General features: G+C 39.2%; 1 protein-coding gene across 8 annotated transcripts in view; it reads right to left on the bottom strand.

Moving 5' to 3' along the window:
- The window catches only part of LOC126283855 (uncharacterized), a 242530-nt gene that overhangs the window by 57250 nt on the left and 167385 nt on the right, over positions 1–17895 (bottom strand). For 5 of the 8 annotated variants that reach the window (XM_049982306.1, XM_049982307.1, XM_049982309.1 and 2 more), the window contains exon 9: positions 15266–15389. In XM_049982306.1, coding sequence (XP_049838263.1) covers positions 15284–15389 — 106 coding nt within the window. In that variant the 3' untranslated portion in view covers positions 15266–15283. Of the gene's footprint in view, positions 1–15177; positions 15390–17895 lie in introns of those variants that run through there. The other 3 variants (XM_049982308.1, XM_049982313.1, XM_049982311.1) reach the window with 1 other exon arrangement.

The following is a 17895-nucleotide window of genomic DNA, read 5'->3' as shown; positions in this document are numbered from 1 at the left end:
TATACAGGGAGGGATACTGCACAATAAACTCGGTTTCAGTGCAGGCAGTGGCAGGTTAGACCTAAGCTGTTTTAGCTTCCCTGTCAAAATCAAATCAAATCAATCCATCCATCAGCTACCATTGTGATTGACAGTTGATATCACATCACTCACTTTTCACAGGATAAGTTTACAAATAATAATACTTAAGAAACATTGCCAGAATGTAGCATGTGTTGTACAGCTGGTGCTTGTTACAAAAAACTCCATATGAAGATAGAACATACTTTACACAGACTTTTTTTTGTTTTTGTTTGCATATAATACAGTCGATCTAACCTCAACCTTAGTGGTAGCAACAATGGAAGAGATGGACTCAGGTACAGTGAAGCTGGTGTAAGAGTCAATTTTTCCCAGTCTGGGAAGGAATTTAAATCCAAAAATATCTGTTCCATATTGTGTGGCTTCCTAGCAGGCATCTGTTCATGATGTGTGGTGCGGCTCTTTCCTATACATCTTCAAAAGTAAGAGGTGAACACCTTTAGCACAAACTAATCATGAAAACAATAATAAGTATGGATAAGAAAGCTTTATGTAATCAGAATACCGCAGGACGTCAGTTCTCCACCATACCCACTGGTGAGGTGTAGAGTGACCATTCAGATTCTGTGGGACCACAATATGAATTGGAGCATCCAAGAGATCACACCCACAAAATTAAATCCAAGTAAATAAAGTATACAGCAACATTAAACATCCAGTCTCTCAATAAAAACAATAACACATATCTTAGATAAAAAGAACATAATGATTACAGATTTACTGGAAACCCATTATGTAGACAATGAACATTTTGAATCAAATGGATACAGAATCTATATGGGCAAGATACTGAAAAGTGCACCCAATTTCAGCAGTGGTTTAATTATCTCTAACAAAATAATTGATTCATTAGTAAGTTTTGACCCAATAGATGAAACAACATCCTCTCTAACATTTACGAACAAAGTGAACATAATTCTGAATGTCCACACACCAACAAATGATGAAAGCCAGACATAATGTAGATGAATATTGGAAGAAAACTGATAACTACATGAGTAAAATGCCATTGAAACACACTATTGTTCTACTGTGCAACTGCAATGCACAAATTGGAAAAGAGAAAAATATAGGAAAACTGTTAGTAAACATTCTGTTCACAAGTGTATCAACAAAATTGAGGAAAGACTGATATAAATGTGTGATAACCACAATACAGTCATAAAGTCCACATCCTTTGAGAGAAAACACAAGAAGCTAATGAATGACAGGAGAAAAACCGCAAGACCACATAGCAATAAGCAGAAAGTCATCTAAGAAAATAATGAAACAGACAAAACCTTCTAAAAAGAGAAGAGAAGCCACTAAATATCAGATTAGATCACTACATCTCTGCAACTAAGTTTAGGGTTAAGCCTGAAGTACACAGAAAAAACAAGAGACAAATTAAGGTCCACAAATATGACTGTCACAAATTTCAGACAGGAAAATTAAAGGCAGAACTTTAAAACCAGGATTTTCAAGTGTGGGATGAAGCAGCAATCAGAACGACACCACCTACCAACCATAAAAAACAGACATGGTGGAATGATTAATGTGACAAGGCTCTGCAAGAAAGACAGAAATCGTGAGAAAAGTGGAATGCAAACAAAAGTCAGGAAAGCAGGGAAAACATCCTATAAAAGAGAAGAGAAGTCACTAAATTTTTAAGAGAGATAGAGAGGGGGGTGGGAGCGATTCATCATGAATGAGCTACATCAAGTCAATGGAGATTTCAAAAGGTATAAGATGAGAAATTACTACCAACTGTTTAAGAAACAACTAACAAAATTTATACCACCAACATTACAACTACTGAGCCTAAAAACTAACCAAATAGCCCTTTTTAAGCAGGATAATTGTCACATAATGACAAAATATTTTGAAGATTTACACAATTGCTATAAATCTGAAACCAAATTCACTTTTAATTAAAATTATACTAAAAATAACAGTTCAATAGCCCCAAATTTAAAATGACTTAGAGAAATCATATGCACCTTAAAAAACAATAAGGCAGCCAGTGAGGATGGTATTAAGGCAGAGCTATGGAATGCTCTACATAATGACATCATTCTTAAACTTAAAAATATAAAACATAAAAGGTGGGAGAAAGAAGATTTGGAAGACTGGAAAACTGCCATCATAAACCACCTGCACAAAAAAGACCCTAAAATGCATCCCAATATTTATAGAGAGATATCACTTCTGTCAGTAACATATAAAGTCCTATCTAAAGTACTACTCGACTGGGCGGAACATTAACTAGACCCACCAACAGGGAAATACCAAGGTGAATTTCGGAAAAACTGATCACACATTGAATACATCTGCAATCTAAAAACCATCCTTGAAATGAGAAATCTGAGAAACAAAGACGCAACTGTTACTTTTTTAGTTTTCATGAAAGAACATGATTCCATTGATAGAGACTCTCTTAACAGTATTATAAAATAATTGAGCTTAGATCCAAAAACTACAGAGACACACTGACAAACACCTCATCTGAAATCAAGTTCTGTGGAGAATTCTCCAAGCTTTGAAATAAAAACAGGAGTCAGGCAGGGAGACGGGTTGTTGCCATACTTTTTAATTGTGCTCTTGAAAAACTGGTTAGAGAGAGGAGAAAATCCGATATGAAAGGTATCAAATTAATAAACAAAAGGATAACATCTTTGTAGATTGCTTGGCATTCACAGATGACATTGCCTTAATCACAGACACACCAGAGAATGCGAAAATCCAAATAAAAAAACCTAACTGAGCAAGCAAGAAAAGTCAGTTCACAAATTTCTTTCAAAAAGACAAAGTTTATAACAAATGTAAAAATTTGCCCAGAGAAACTTCTCATACATCAAAATAGAACCAAGGAAGTCAATTCATTCAAATATTTAGGTGAATGGCTAACTATAAACAATAATGAGAAAGGAAGTCTAGAACTAAGAGCAAAAAAGATGAACATCACATTCCAGACCACCAGAAACATGTATCAGAAGAAGGCATCATCAGGGGGCACAAAAATTAAACTCTACAATACAGTGGTGAAAACAAGGACTATGTATGGTGCTGAAACACTAAACCTAGTAGAAAACAGTAGGATACATAAAGTAATGAAAATAGAAAGGAGTCTGGTTAGAAGCACATTTGGCCGAAGGACAACAGGAACAGAATACAAGAGACCACAACCCAATAAAGAAATCTACAAGTATGTAGAGAATAAATAATACATACTATGCACAAAAGAAGAATGTCGCTCTTTCAACATTTGACAAGAATGGAAAACTATTGGCTGTTGTTGTTGTTGTTGTTGTTGTGGTCTTCGGTCCTGAGACTGGTTTGATGCAGCTCTCCATGCTAATCTATCCTGTGCAAGCTCCTTCATCTCTCAGTACCTACTGCAACCAACATCCTTCTGAATCTGCTTAGTGTATTCATCTCTTGGTCTCCAATGTTAAATTTGTGATCCCTTCATGCCTCAGGACATGTCCTACCAACCAATCCCTTCTTCTAGTCAAGTTGTGCCACAAACTTCTCCTCTCCCCAATCCTATTCAATACCTCCTCATTAGTTATGTGATCTACCCACCTAATCTTCAACATTCTTCTGTAGCACCACATTTCGAAAGCTTCTATTCTCTTCTTGTCCAAACTATTTATCGTCCATGTTTCACTTCCATACATGGCTACACTACATACAAATACTTTCAGAAACGACTTCCTGACACTTAAATCTATACTCGATGTTAACAAATTTCTCTTCTTCCGAAACGCTTTCCTTGCCATTGCCAGTCTATATTTTATATCCTCTCTACTTCGACCATCATCAGTTATTTTGCTCCCCAAATAGCAAATTTCCTTTACTACTTTAAGTGTCTCATTTCCTAATGTAATTCCCTCAGCATCACAGGACTTAATTCGACTACATTCCATTATCCTCGTTTTGCTTTTGTTGATGTTCATCTTATTTCCTCCTTTCAAGACACTATCCATTCCATTCAACTGCTCTTCCAAGTCCTTTGCTGTCTGTGACAGAATTACAATGTCATCGGCGAACCTCAAAGTTTTTATTTCTTCTCCATGGATTTTAATACCTACTCTGAATCTTTCTTTTGTTTCCTTTATTGCTTGCTCAATATACAGGTTGAATAACATCGGGGAGAGGCTACAACCATGTCTCACTTCCTTCGCAACCACTGCTTCCCTTTCATGCCCCTCGACACTTATAACTGCCATCTGGTTTCTGTACAAATTGTAAATAGCCTTTCGCTCCCTGTATTTTACCCCTGCCACCTTTAGAATTAGAAAAAGAGTATTCCAGTCAAAGTTGTCAAAAGCTTTCTCTAAGTCTACAAATGCTAGAAATGTAGGTTTGTCTTTCCTTAATCTCTCTTCTAAGATAAGTCGTAAGGTCAGTATTGCTTCACGTGTTCCAACATTTCTACAGAATCCAAACTGATCTTCCCCGAGGTCGGCTTCTATCAGTTTTTCCATTCATCTGTAAAGAATTCGTGTTAGTATTTTCCAGCTGTGACTTATTAAACTGATAGTTCGGCTATTTTCACATCTGTCAACACCTGCTTTCTTTGGGATTGGAATTATTATATTCTTCTTGAAGTCTGAGGGTATTTCACCTGTCTCGTACATCTTGCTCACCAGATGGTAGAGTTTTGTCAGGTTTGGCTCTCCCAAGGCTATCAGTAGTTCTAATGGAATGTTGTCTACTCCCGGGGCCTTGTTTCAACTTAGGTCTTTCAGCGCTCTGTCAAACTCTTCACGCAGTATCGTATCTCCCATTTCATCTTCATCTACATCCTCTTCCATTTCCATAATATTGTCCTCAAGAACATCACCCTTGTATAGACCCTCTATGTACTCCTTCCACCTTTCCGCTTTCCCTCCTTTGCTTAGAACTGGGTTTCCATCAGAGCTCTTGGTATTCATGCAAGTGGTTCTCTTTTCTCCAAAGGTCTCTCTAATTTTCCTGTAGGCTGTACCTATCTTACCCCTAGTGAGATAAGCCTCCACATCCTTACATTTGTCCTCTAGCCATGCCTGCTTAGCCATTTTGCACTTCCTGTCGATCTCATTTTTGAGAGGTCTATATTCCTTTTTGCCTGCTTCATTTACTGCATTTTTATATATTCTCCTTTCATCAGTTAAATTCAATATTTCGTCTGTTACCCAGGGATTTCTACTAGCCATCGTCTTTATACCTACTTGATCCTCTGCTGCCTTCACTACTTCATCCCTCAGAGCTACTCATTCTTCTTCTACTGTATTTCTTTCCCCCATTCCTGTCAATTGTTCCCTTATGCTCTCCCTGAAACTCTGTACAACCTATGGTTTAGTCAGTTTATCCAGGTCCCATCTCCTTAAATTCCCACATGTTTGCAATTTCTTCAGTTTTAATCTACAGTTCATAACCAATAGATTGTGGCCAGGGTCCACATCTGCTCCTGGAAATGTCCTACAATTTAAAACCTGATTCCTAAATCTCTGTCTTACCATTATATAATCTATCTGACACCTTTTAGTATCTCCGGGATTCTTCCATGTATACAACCTTCTTTTATGATTCTTGAGCCAAGTGTTAGCTGTGATTAAGTTATGCTCTGTGCAAAATTCTAACAGACGGCTTCCTCTTTCATTTCTTAGCCCCAATCCATATTCACCTACTATGTTTCCTTCTCTCCCTTTTCCTACTGTCGAATTCCAGTCACCCATGACTATTAAATTTTCGTCTCCCTTCACTACCTGAATAATTTCTTTTATCTCATCATACATTAGTCAATTTCTTCGACATCTGCAGAGCTAGTTGGCATATAAACTTGTACTACTGTAGTAGGCATGGGCTTCGTGTCTATCTTGGCCACTATAATATGTTCACTATGCTGATTGTAGTAGCTTACCCGCATTCCTATTTTCCTATTCATTATTAAACCTACTCCTGCATTACCCCTATTTGATTTTGTGTTTATAACCCTGTATTCGCCTGACCAGAAGTCTTGTTCCTCCTGCCACCGAACTTCACTAATTCCCACTATATCTAACTTTAACCTATCCATTCCCCTTTTTAAATTTTCTAACCTACCTGCTCGATTAAGGGATCTGACATTCCACACTCCGATCTGTAGAACGCCAGTTTTCTTTCTCCTGATAACGACATCTTCGTGAGTAGTCACCGCCCGGAGATCCGAATGGGGGACTATTTTACCTCAGGAATATTTTACCCAAGAGGACGCCATCATCATTTAACCATACAGTAAAGCTGCATGCCCTCGGGAAATATTACGGCTGTAGTTTCCCCTTGCTTTCAGCCGTTCGCAGTACCAGCACAGCAAGGCCGTTTTGGTTATTGTTACAAGGCCAGATCAGTCAATCATCCAGACTGTTGCCCCTGCAACTACTGAAAAGGCTGCTGCCCCTCTTCAGGAACCACACGTTTGTCTGGCCTCTCAACAGATACCCCTCCATTGTGGTTGCACCTACGGTACGGCTATCTGTATCGTTGAGGCACGCAAGCCTCCCCACCAACGGCAAGGTCCATGGTTCATGGGAGGACTGGCTCACAAAACAAATCTTTAATAAAATAATGAAGCTTAAAGGACAACCAAAGTGTTTACATAGACTTCAAATGGTCTCAAAGAGGCAAACATTGAGCTAATGGACACATACAACAGAAACTTATACAGGAATAAAATTCAGTAGGTGATCTTCAGGCAAGAACAACAGAGGAAAAGAAAGCAGCCTCATAACATTGAGGAGCTCCAAGACAAACATCAGAACAAATGAAATTAGTGTGGGCAGAAGGGAATATAAAGGAAGAAAGCAAGAACTGATGTATTGACTTAATGTGCTCTATAACAGTTCCATTTGAATAAATAAATAAATAGGCAAACTATGGATAAATGCTTTAATCAAAACTGAAATTACCATGGATGGCTAAAACTAAAATAAGATAAAATAAAATTAATATATTTACAGAGAATTGCGGTTGTTTATATTTAGATGAACTTTACATTTGAAAACGACAAGAACAAAACAGCAAATGAACTGCTGTCTTGTTTCTATATTTAAATTAACCACAGTCTGGAATAACAGTAAAATAGATTATGCTTATTGCAGCTAAAGATAATATGTATGAGAGTATTAATTTATTTTAACAACAGATGGCTTGGATGTTGTACAGGATTTATTCTGTGGACATCGTATACATTGACATCAATGTAGTAAGGACGTAAAGAGAGGGACGGAGGGGGGAGGCGAGGGGTTGGGAGTTGGTGGTGGGGGTGGTGGTGAGGGGGTTGATTGCTCAGTAAGCTGTTTTTATCTATTAAGTCTCCAGGGATGCAATCTTCTGCTCCTATTGTTCAATCTATACATCAAAGCTATACATCAAAGAAGCAAATAAAAGAAAGGGCCAAGAGTGGTTTTAAAATTCAACGTGAAAGGATATCAATGATAAGATTCGCTGATGACATTGTTATCCCCAGTGAAAGTGAAGAAGAATTTCACAATCTGGAGAATAGAATGAACCGTCAAACGAGTATAGAATATGGACTGAGAGTAAATAGAAGAAAGACAAAAGTAATGAGAGGCAGCAGAAATGAGAACAGTGAGAAACTTAATACCAGAATTAGTGATCATGAAGTAGATGAAGTTAGAGAATTCTGCTACCTAGGCAGCAAAATATCCCATGATGGAAGAAGCAATGAGGATATAAAAAACAGACTACCACTGGAAAAATGGAAAAGAGAAGTCTACTAATATCAAACATAGGCTGCAATCTGAGGAGAAAATTTCTGAGAATGTGTATTGGAGCACAGCGTTGTATGCTAGTGAAACATGGACAGTGGGAAAACAGTAACGGAAGAGACTTGAAGCATTTGAGATGTTGTACTACAGAATATTGTTGAAAATTTGGTGGACTGACAAGGTAAAGAGTGAGGAAGTTCTCCACAGAATAAGTGAGGAAAGGAAATATGGAAAACACTGACAAGCAAAAGGCATAGGATGATAGGAGATATTTTAAGAAATCGGGGAATAACTTGCATGGTGCTACAGGGAACTGTGGAGGGTAAAGTCTGTACAGGAAGACAAGAGATTGGAATATATCCAGCAGATATCTGAGAAAATAGGATGAAAAGCTTTGGACAGGAAAGTAATTCCTGGTGGGTCACATCAAAGCAGTCAGAAGACTGGCCCCCAACATTCTCAAGTAAAAATTTGTTCATTCTTATTCTTATTCTCATTCTGATCACTGAGTAGGTAGTCAGATGCTGTATTTGTTTTGATAATGATTTCGAGTTCTTAAGGAACATCAAGTTTCATAACTTGCATCCATCATTGCTTAGTGGTTTTTGGTACTGTCAATGATTTTCTTCTGTACTTCATTGCTGGTAAAGAAATTTATTGTTATGTTGATGCGACAGTATCAAAAGTTAAATGTACACAAACTAATTTCCAACTCATGTCCAAGCTTTTACATTGGACTAACTGCTAGAAGCTGCACAACAAGACGCGCCATGTCATGGATTGTGTGGCCCCTCCCGCCAAAGGTTCGAGTCCTCCCTCAGACATGGGTGGGTGTGTACTTAGGATAAGTTAGTTTAAGTAGTGTGTTGCACAACAAGATTCAAAGAGCACATGGATAAACTTAGTCTTAACAAACTGAACCAAACCAGCCCCCCCCCCCCCCTTTCCCATGCCTCATCCCTCCATCACCCTCTTTATGTCCTAAATACATCCATATCTACATAAATAACCCCACCCCCCACCCCTCCCCAGAATAAATTTTGTACTATATTATAAACATCCAAGTCTTCTACAGTTAAAATAAATTAATACTCATATACATATTACTTTTAGCTGTAATAAACAAAATTTGGTTTCACTAATATTCCAGATCATGGTTAATGTAAAGGGAGAAATAAGACAGCAGTTCATCTGAAGTTTTGTTCTTGTTTTCAAATGTGAAGTTCATTTACATATAAAAAGCTGGAATTCTCTGAAATATACAAACTTTATTTTATTTTTGAGCATTCATTGTATTGCCAGTTTTGATTAACTGTTTTACCCATAGACTGACTGTATTGTATGCAAACCAAAAAGAGTAATGTCTCTGACCAAAGTATGTTATATCTTCATACAGAGCTCTTTGTAACAAGCACCAGCTGTACAGCACATGCTGGATGATGGTTAAATTTCCTAAGTATTGGTATTTATATACATATCCTCTGAAAAGTGAGTGACATGTTACAAACTGACAATCGCAATGGAAGCTGGTGGATATTAATAATGAAGCCACTCATACTGGTGCAGTAAGTACAGAATTCATCTTTGGTCCAAATCACAATATAAACAACACTCAGGGCAGTACAATAAAGCATGTTCCAGCTTCTGTTACTGAGCCAGCACCCAGCGTTACACTATGAATAGTCTGGCAACCTCATGTGCACCACCTAAAGATGAGCCTGAAAAGTCTGGAAAAGTGGTTCATGGAGTAAACATTTTTGCAAAAGTACCTGGTTATAGTTTTCTGTATTTCTGTTGTTATTACAGTTTAAATGTATTTCAATTAAGTATAGTGTGTAGCAGTCATAGACTGCAAAAGTAGTCATTGTCAGTTGCCGTGATGGGGATAGTTTTAAGTACAGAAATAGTTATGATGATGGCAAATCACATTATGGTAGCTACAACAGTAAATGTAGGTTTGTGAGTTGCTGATATTGATATTATCAATCGGAATCAGAATGAATACAACCATAAATTTAAATTACAGGCAGCAGACTAAAATGTTCAAAACAAATATAATAATATAGTGAATAATGTTCAACAGCACAGAGTTATATGCCACACGAAATATTATAACATCACAAACTTTTTGACAATAGCATTCTTACTCCTGCCGCTGAAGCATTCATGGGTGATGTCTAATTTGACTATCCATTTTTAGTGGAATAATGTGTAATACATTTAATGTTTCCATACAATGGAAAGTCCATGCTGGAGAAACAACAGTATGGAAAGCATAGATTCCTACTCACTCTAAAGAGGTGGTGTTGAGTCACATGAAGGCACAATGAAACAGACAGCTCAAATATTAAAGTTTTCAGATAAAGTCCTTCTACTGCATGTAAAAGCACACTTCATATGCAATGGCCACTGCCTTAGGATGCTATAGCCCAAATGCAACTGTATCTGATGGAACAGCAATCTGCTGGGATGGGTGGAGGATGTAAGGAGGCAGCGTGAGGTGAGGAGGGGGAGGGATAGCAGGGTATGAGTGGCAGGAAGTTACTATTGCTGCCTGTTGGGGCATGCAGGGACTTGATTGGGATCAGGATCGGGCTGTCTGGTGCAGTGTCAGGAGTCTTCGCTGGAGAGGGTAGGTGGGAGATAAGCAGAGAGGGGAAATGACTTGTAGGTGCAAAGGCAGGATAAAAGATGCATGTAATACTGGAGTGGGAACAGGAAAAGGGATAGGTAGGTGGGAGAAAGGGACAACTGAAGGTGCAGGTCAGGAGAAATGAAGGTAATGTTTAAGGAGTGTTCCCATCTGAGCAATTCAGAAAAAGCTGGTATTGTTAGGAAGAATCCTGATGGCATGTGTTGTGAAGCAGTCATTAAAGTGAAGAACATCTTGTTGGATGAAATATTCAGCAAGTGGGTGGTCCAGCTGTCTCTTGGTCATAGTTTGGCAGTAGCCATTCATGCGGACAGAAAACTTGTTAGCTGTCGTGCCCACAGTGGTTGCAGCTTAGTTGGCAGATCACATGGCTCCTTTCACAGGTGACCCTGCCTATGATGGGGCAGGGGATGCCTGCAACAGGAATCAGGAATAAAGTAGGTGGTAGTCGGAGGATGTGGCATCTGGGGATGGGATATAAGCCACGAGGCAAGGGGATGGGAGCAGAGGTCAAGAATGGGACCAACAAGGATATTGTGTAGGCTCACTGTGTGATAGAATACTATTGTAGGAGGGGTGAGGAGGACATTCCCCATTTCAGGGAGTGATGAGAGGTAGTCAAAACCTCTGTTGGAGAGTGTGATTCAGTTGCTCTACTCCTCGGTGGTACTGAGTTGAGAGAGGAGTACTCTTTTGTGTGCATACAGGGTGTTTGTCTTGGGTGACTAGAGAGAGAAGGCACAGGGGATCTGTTTCTCAACAAGGTTGGGAGGGTAATTTCGGTCCGTGCAGGCCTCCATGAGAACCTTGGCATATTTGGAGAGGGACTACTCATCATTAAGATGTGATCACCACAGGTGGCTAAGGCTGTGTGGAAGAGACTTCTTGGTACAGAATGGGTGGCAGCTGTCGAAGGGGAGGTATTGTTGGTGGTTGGTAGGTTTGATGTGAATGGAGGTATTTATACAGCAGTCTGTGAAATAGATGTCAACATTGCGGAAGGTGGCTTTTTGGGTTGAGGAGCAACAGAGGAACTGAATGCGGGAGAAGGTCTTGATGTTCTGGAGGAATGTGGACAGCATGTCCTCACCCTTGGTCCAGATCATGAGAATGTCATCAATGACACTCAACCTGATGAAGGATTTGGGATTATGGAAGGATTCCTCTAAATGGCCCATGAATAAGCTGGCATGAGGTGGTGCTATGCGCATGTACACTGTTGAAGCAAGTGTGGGTGAGGATATAGTTGGTTATAGTGACTGGGGATAGGTAGTAATCAGTACAACGAAAAACCAGCCAAACTTGCAAATTTCACTTTTTTTTATTCACTCGGTGAGTAGTTTCAGGCTGGTACCCCTTTTCATATCATCATAACAAATAGCAAATCGATATTTCCAAAAATGCAAAAACCATGTCAAAAATGTGGAAACGAACAATTACAGCACATACAGATAATTGTTAATTTGCACATTTTGACGTGGTTTTTGCATTTTCAGAAATATCATTTTGACTATCAGTTATGATGATTTGAAAAGGAGCCCCGGCCCAAAACTAGTCATAGAGCGCATAAAAAAGTGAAATTTGCAACTTTGGCTGGTTTTTTATTGTACTGATTAACAGAAGTTGCTGGCCTACAATTATTCCATTCTGGAAGTTTATAAAGGAGATAGTCTGTTTGGAGTCAGTCAGGTAATGGGAAAGGTAATGTTCAATAGCGGAAAGGCCATGGCATTGGGGGTGTTAGTGTAAGGAGGTAGCATTGACAGTGATGCACCAAGTATTGGGTGATAGAGGAAAAGGAAGTGTGGAAGCGATGATTGGTACCTTTTATATAAGAGGGTAGGTTACAGGTAGTAGTCTGAAGGTATTGGTTCATGAGAGCAGAGATTCTCTCTGTGGGGGTACAACAGCCAGCCACAATGGTATGTCCTGGGTGGTTCGGCTTATGAACTTTAGGAATCACGTTTAAGGTAGGATTGCAGGGAATGGTGGGAGTGAGGAGAAAGACAGACTCAGGGAAGAGGTTCTGAGGTGGACCTAAAGATGTGAGGAGGGACTGGAGGTCCTGCTGGATTTTCAGAATGTTGCCAGGTGGCAGGGTTTGCATGTAGACGTATCTGAAAGCTTGTGAAGTTCCTCTGCCAAGTAATCCCTATTGTTGATAACCACAATGTACAGTCTTTGTTGACATGTATGAATGATTATAAGATCAGAGTGAGTTTCTAGTGGTGAGTTGTATTTCTTTCTGTGGATGTAGGGTTGGTTTCCAAGTTGTGGGATTTTAAAATGATGGTGAGACAATGTTCAAGGTTAAAAAATTCAAAAAAAGTTAACATGAGGTGCTAAGGGGGCAGTTGGTATGGATCAAGCTTGGCTGGAGGAGTAAACTGAGTCAGATTCCATTTTGGTTCTGGACTGAGTTTGACTGAGGGTTTGGAGGTGAAAAAGTGTTTCCACTGTACAGACTGGAAGGGGGAGAGAAGGTCTGTAACAAACCCAACATGACTGAGTTTGGGGATGGAGTAAGAGATAAGGCCGTTGGAAAGTACTGATACTTCTGTAAGTCTAAGGCTTCTGGAAGGCACATTAACGACAGTGTTGGTGGTCTGTTTAGGTTCTGGATTCTATGTAGTGATGGAAGGGGGTTCCTGAGGGTGTGGTAAATGTAATGGGTCTGCAAGGCAAGGTTTGGCGGCTATGAGGCGGAGTTCGATGGAGACTCTTGTAGAGATTTTGGGATAATGGTTGTCCAAGGTAGGAATAAGAGGCGAACAAATTGGAGAGTTTTTTTGAGGTGGGCCTGATTTACATGGTTTTGCAGAACTAGGTTGGTGTGGGCTAGGGACTAGTGAAATTTGAACATGAAGAGGTTACTGTGCAAAGAAGGGTTGCACACAGAGGTGGGTAATTTGATGGTAAGGTCGTTTGGGGGTATTCTATAAGGTAGACAACAATGAAGGAACAGTATGTGAGACCGGGTTCTGTCTATGGATAGGGAAACTTTTTTGTATTGGCACTGAAGAATGTGTGTGTGCGTGTGTGTGTGTGTGTGTGTGTGTGTGTGTGTGTGTGTGTGTGTGTGTGTGTTTTCTACTGCAGAAGAAGCACTCATTTACTAGCTTTAATGAGACTGTCTGTGACTCAACACCTCTTCTATATCCTTAATTTTTTTTCACAAGGATTTGGTGGCCAACTGGAGTTCATCCCTAGTACAATACAATCTGGCCAATGACATGCCTGTGGCGTAGGCCAAAGATGTTGCAAGTATTATCTCCATGATGCTGTGTAGATAGTGTTTCTTTTTTTAACACTAAATTCTTGTTAATTGGTTTTTTGAGATTGACTGGAGAGTATCATCACAAAGGTAATTTGTCTTGTTAATTAGCTCAGCACCGAAAAATTTAACGCATAAGGGAAAAATATATGTGAAGAAAAATAACTGGACTGCACGGGGTGAACAATCATAATCAAATTTTTTTGAGTTAGCTGTCTTTTCTCAGGACTGATTGAACTGGTTATTGGAAGGAAAAAATCTCAATAAAAGAGACCCATTATAATATTTATGAAAAACTTGAAAAATAAAATCTTTAACAAAAGTTTTACACCTACACTGTCTAATAAAATACATTGTTGTCATTATATCAATGAGTTGCCCATAAGGTGGACTCTCTCTCTCTCTCTCTCTCTCTCTCTCTCTCTCTCTCTCTCAACAAATTAAACCACAAAACCATGTACAGAAGGAACATATCTACGATGCAGAAAATTGAAAGCAACTAGGACATGGGAGACATCAACCTTCACATCAAAGTACAGCAGATACCGATCTACAAAAATGATCTGCACACTGAATATCAAATATAAAAAGTGTTCACTGAGTAGGTAACAATGAGGAATTTGAAAGGTGCTAAGCAGAAACTCACCGCAGAAAAATAGATGACTGTGTCACAAAACAACTGAAAAATTCAACATGAACATTTAACATACCATGTGTAATTCTTGTAAGTCAGTTTACATAGAGCATATCAACAGGAACATTATTCTATGAGCAGCTCAGAACACTATAAACGAAGAAGTGACATTCAGTATCTGCTGAACAGTGAATTTGGCATAATCACCGATAACGGATTAGATTCAAAAAATATAAACAAAAATAAAATGCACTATAGCTTCTACTAAATTTCATCATCGAAGAGAACTTTCATGCATACCAGATAGGAATAGATGGAAACATTTTAAATGGACTTAAAGCCCTGTGCAGATGACTATCCACTATGTTACAAGTATCATACAAACTGAAGGTAAAGATTTAAAATTGGAAAGTTTATGTTTCATATCAGCTGTTAGCTCCCCCAGTCCTCATTCAACAGGCAACACAAAGATAAACATTTTAAGTTGTGGTAAACAATTACAATAAAACTAAGTAGAGACATGCACTAAGGTGAGTCACTGCACACTACATGTGTATGTATCTGCAAATCTCCAGATTTTTGCACCATGGAATGTGCATTCTGATGGGGCGGAAGCCAAGCCAAGAGAAACCAAAATATCTCGAAGAATGACAGGAAGGAACAGGGAGAGAGAAAGGGGGGCAGGGGTGATGTCAAATTAAAATCACACAATCAGTTTTTTCTAAATAAGATAGCAGAGTAGAGGTAGATGAAGGGAAAAAGAAATTAAGGAAACAGAAGGTACAACAAATAGTAAAGAAACTCTCAAATTATTTTCTTTATATCACTGACATTCACATTAAAACTGCAATGCTGTGGCAGAAAAAAAAACCTTGAAATTCAGGTCTTACAGACAATCAAAGGGTGCTTCACTGGAGTTCCAAATGAAACATCTGTGTTACCGTTTTATCAGTTTCAAGTTCAATTTCACCCATAATTTCAAGCATTACTTCAGATATCAAAGTATCTGCCAACCTGAAAAAGAAAAAAAAAATGTTTTGTGAACTATAATTTCTTAGCATAATCCAAATATATACATGAATCATTCAGTATGTATGTTCAAATGTGACTGAGAGAGCAAGAGGAAACAAATAGTTACAAAAAAGGTATTTATATTGTAATGCAAGTATGGTATCTTCACTACTTTTCGTCATAATTGTGTAAATTGTTGATAAGCATATCATAATATGGAATTATTTTTGTATACAGTTGTGATAGGAACTTGTTACCCATAATGGTAATCAGCATGTGATACTTTATTTCACTCTGACATAATAATATTTTAGTTTAATTATTTACATTCTTACAGGGACTCACACCTAGTGACTATGTGAGTGGCGACCACGTGTTCCCGACCTGAGTCTGGTACTGCTACCACTTACCTATGCCAGACTCCGCTCTTTCATTTTTACTACCTAGCCATCCCCAGTCTATTCTTGTTCTTTTCTAACTCTGATGCTGTGAGGTCTCATGGGCTGGGGAGTCTTTCATTTTCCACCCTCCACTTCTTGGAAGATGGAGGAGGGCAGCATCCAATGCCTCAATGATGGAAAGTCTGGATGAACCATCATCACCAAAATTAAGTCCTAAATGGCAACTGCAGTGAAGATGGAGACCATCAGTACAGTGTTGACGTAAGATAAGTCAGGAAAGTAGCTCCTGTTCTTCAGAGTAGCGACTATAAACGGCATCTGTTCTACATGTTAGGAATGGCCTCACTTAATGCTGGCAGCAGCATTCAAAATGCTTGGTTAAAGGATTCTGACAAGATGGACATAAGAACCAGTCACATCCTCAAGGAAATGCTGTCCTAAGGATTTGGCACAAAGGTTAGGGTGTCCCCTCAAAAGCGAGGTGCATTGGTAGGGCCCATTCAGCATGGCAAGTACGTAAGGGTTACTATCACAGGTGTGACAGCTAAACAGGTGAGCTCCCACATACTATCTCACATCACTGAACATTGGGATTATGACTGGACAAGGCAGAAAACTAGCTAAGGCAATCAAAAGAGGTGCATCGTGATTTGTGTAGTGCAAGAAACCAAACGGAGTAGGCAGAAGTTGTTTGACATTGTTATGGTTACAAACTGGAATCCACAGAACAACTAATGACACTGGCAATGTCAGATCAGCTAAATTTGATATTTCTGTCTCTCAGGTGCAACATTTCGATGATCACTTATGAAAATTGTCTACGTTTGCAAACAGATGAAAGTCCACTTCTTAAGGGCCTATGCCCTACAGGCCTCAGTGCTGAAACCAAAGATGACTTCTGGGGAAGAAGACTACCTCATCATCACCGGTGATCTGAGTGTATACATTGGACAAGGAAAAGATCATGCTGCCCATGGTAGATATGGCTACGGAGAGGAGAACAATGATGGCCAACAAATACTTGATTTTGTGCAAATTGACAATCTGGTCATCATGAGCACATGGTTCTAAAAGTGTGAAACTCACCTAATCACATACTATAGTGGCTCAAAAGCAACTCAGATTGACTATGACTTAGTAAGATGTTGGAACCTCAAAAATGTGGTCGGCACAAAAGTTGTTCTATATGAAAACACTGTGATGCAACTCTGGCCAGTCATTTATAAGCTTCAAATAAACCCACAAAGATTTGGATACTCTGCAAGAAACGGATCATTAAGAATCAAAAGGTGGCACTTCAAGAAGGAGGAGGCTGATGTTTTGACAGAAATTACAGTGCCACCAATTACCACAACTGAAAACAGCTTGAATAAACTGGAGATCTCCATTCATGAGGCTGCAGGCACTCCTCTCAGAACAACACAACCAGGATGGCAAAGGATCAATAAAGAAAAATGGCTTTGGAACAAAGTATCCATATGCAAGGATTAACAATTGTAACACGAGTTTCTTGCAGATAGATACTATCCCATTGGAATGCCAACAAACAAGCCTGTAGATAGATGAAGGAAGTCACTGCAGTGCAGGTCCCTATCAGAAACTTGACCCACCCGAAAGAGAGGGCGACATTCATTGTCTAGTCAAATAAAAGCACCAATAAATGGTACAAAACCAACAGTTTTACATTATCAATGACAAAATGGGTGTACTGCTGGTTGACCAGAAGAGAGCAAAGGAATGTTGGTGGAGCTACTTTGAGATAATCTCAACTGAGGAATTTCCCCACCCACCAATACCAACCATGTCAAATGTTGAAGGACCTGTCAAGGAGACTTACACTGTTGAAGCTGAGGCTGTTCTGAAAGAGATGATGAGTGGGAAAGCCACTGGCCCTGACAATCTTCCAGCAGAGTTATGGCACTCTCAGCAGTGGAATGCAACAAGTTGGCTAACAGATCTTTCCAGCCTGATCATCAGAGGTGGTCAAATACCAGAAAATAGGCAGCAGAGCATCTTTGTATCAATCTTCAAAAGGCAGGAAGCTCCATTGAGGGTTCTAATTACAGATTCCTGAGCCAGCCATGAAATGAAAACCTTCAAAAGCATGC

Source organism: Schistocerca gregaria, chromosome 1 (genome assembly GCF_023897955.1).
Source record: "Schistocerca gregaria isolate iqSchGreg1 chromosome 1, iqSchGreg1.2, whole genome shotgun sequence".
Lineage (NCBI taxonomy): Eukaryota > Metazoa > Arthropoda > Insecta > Orthoptera > Acrididae > Schistocerca > Schistocerca gregaria.
The sequence above is the reverse complement of the archived record's forward strand: the minus strand, read 5'-3'. Positions and strand labels throughout refer to the sequence as shown.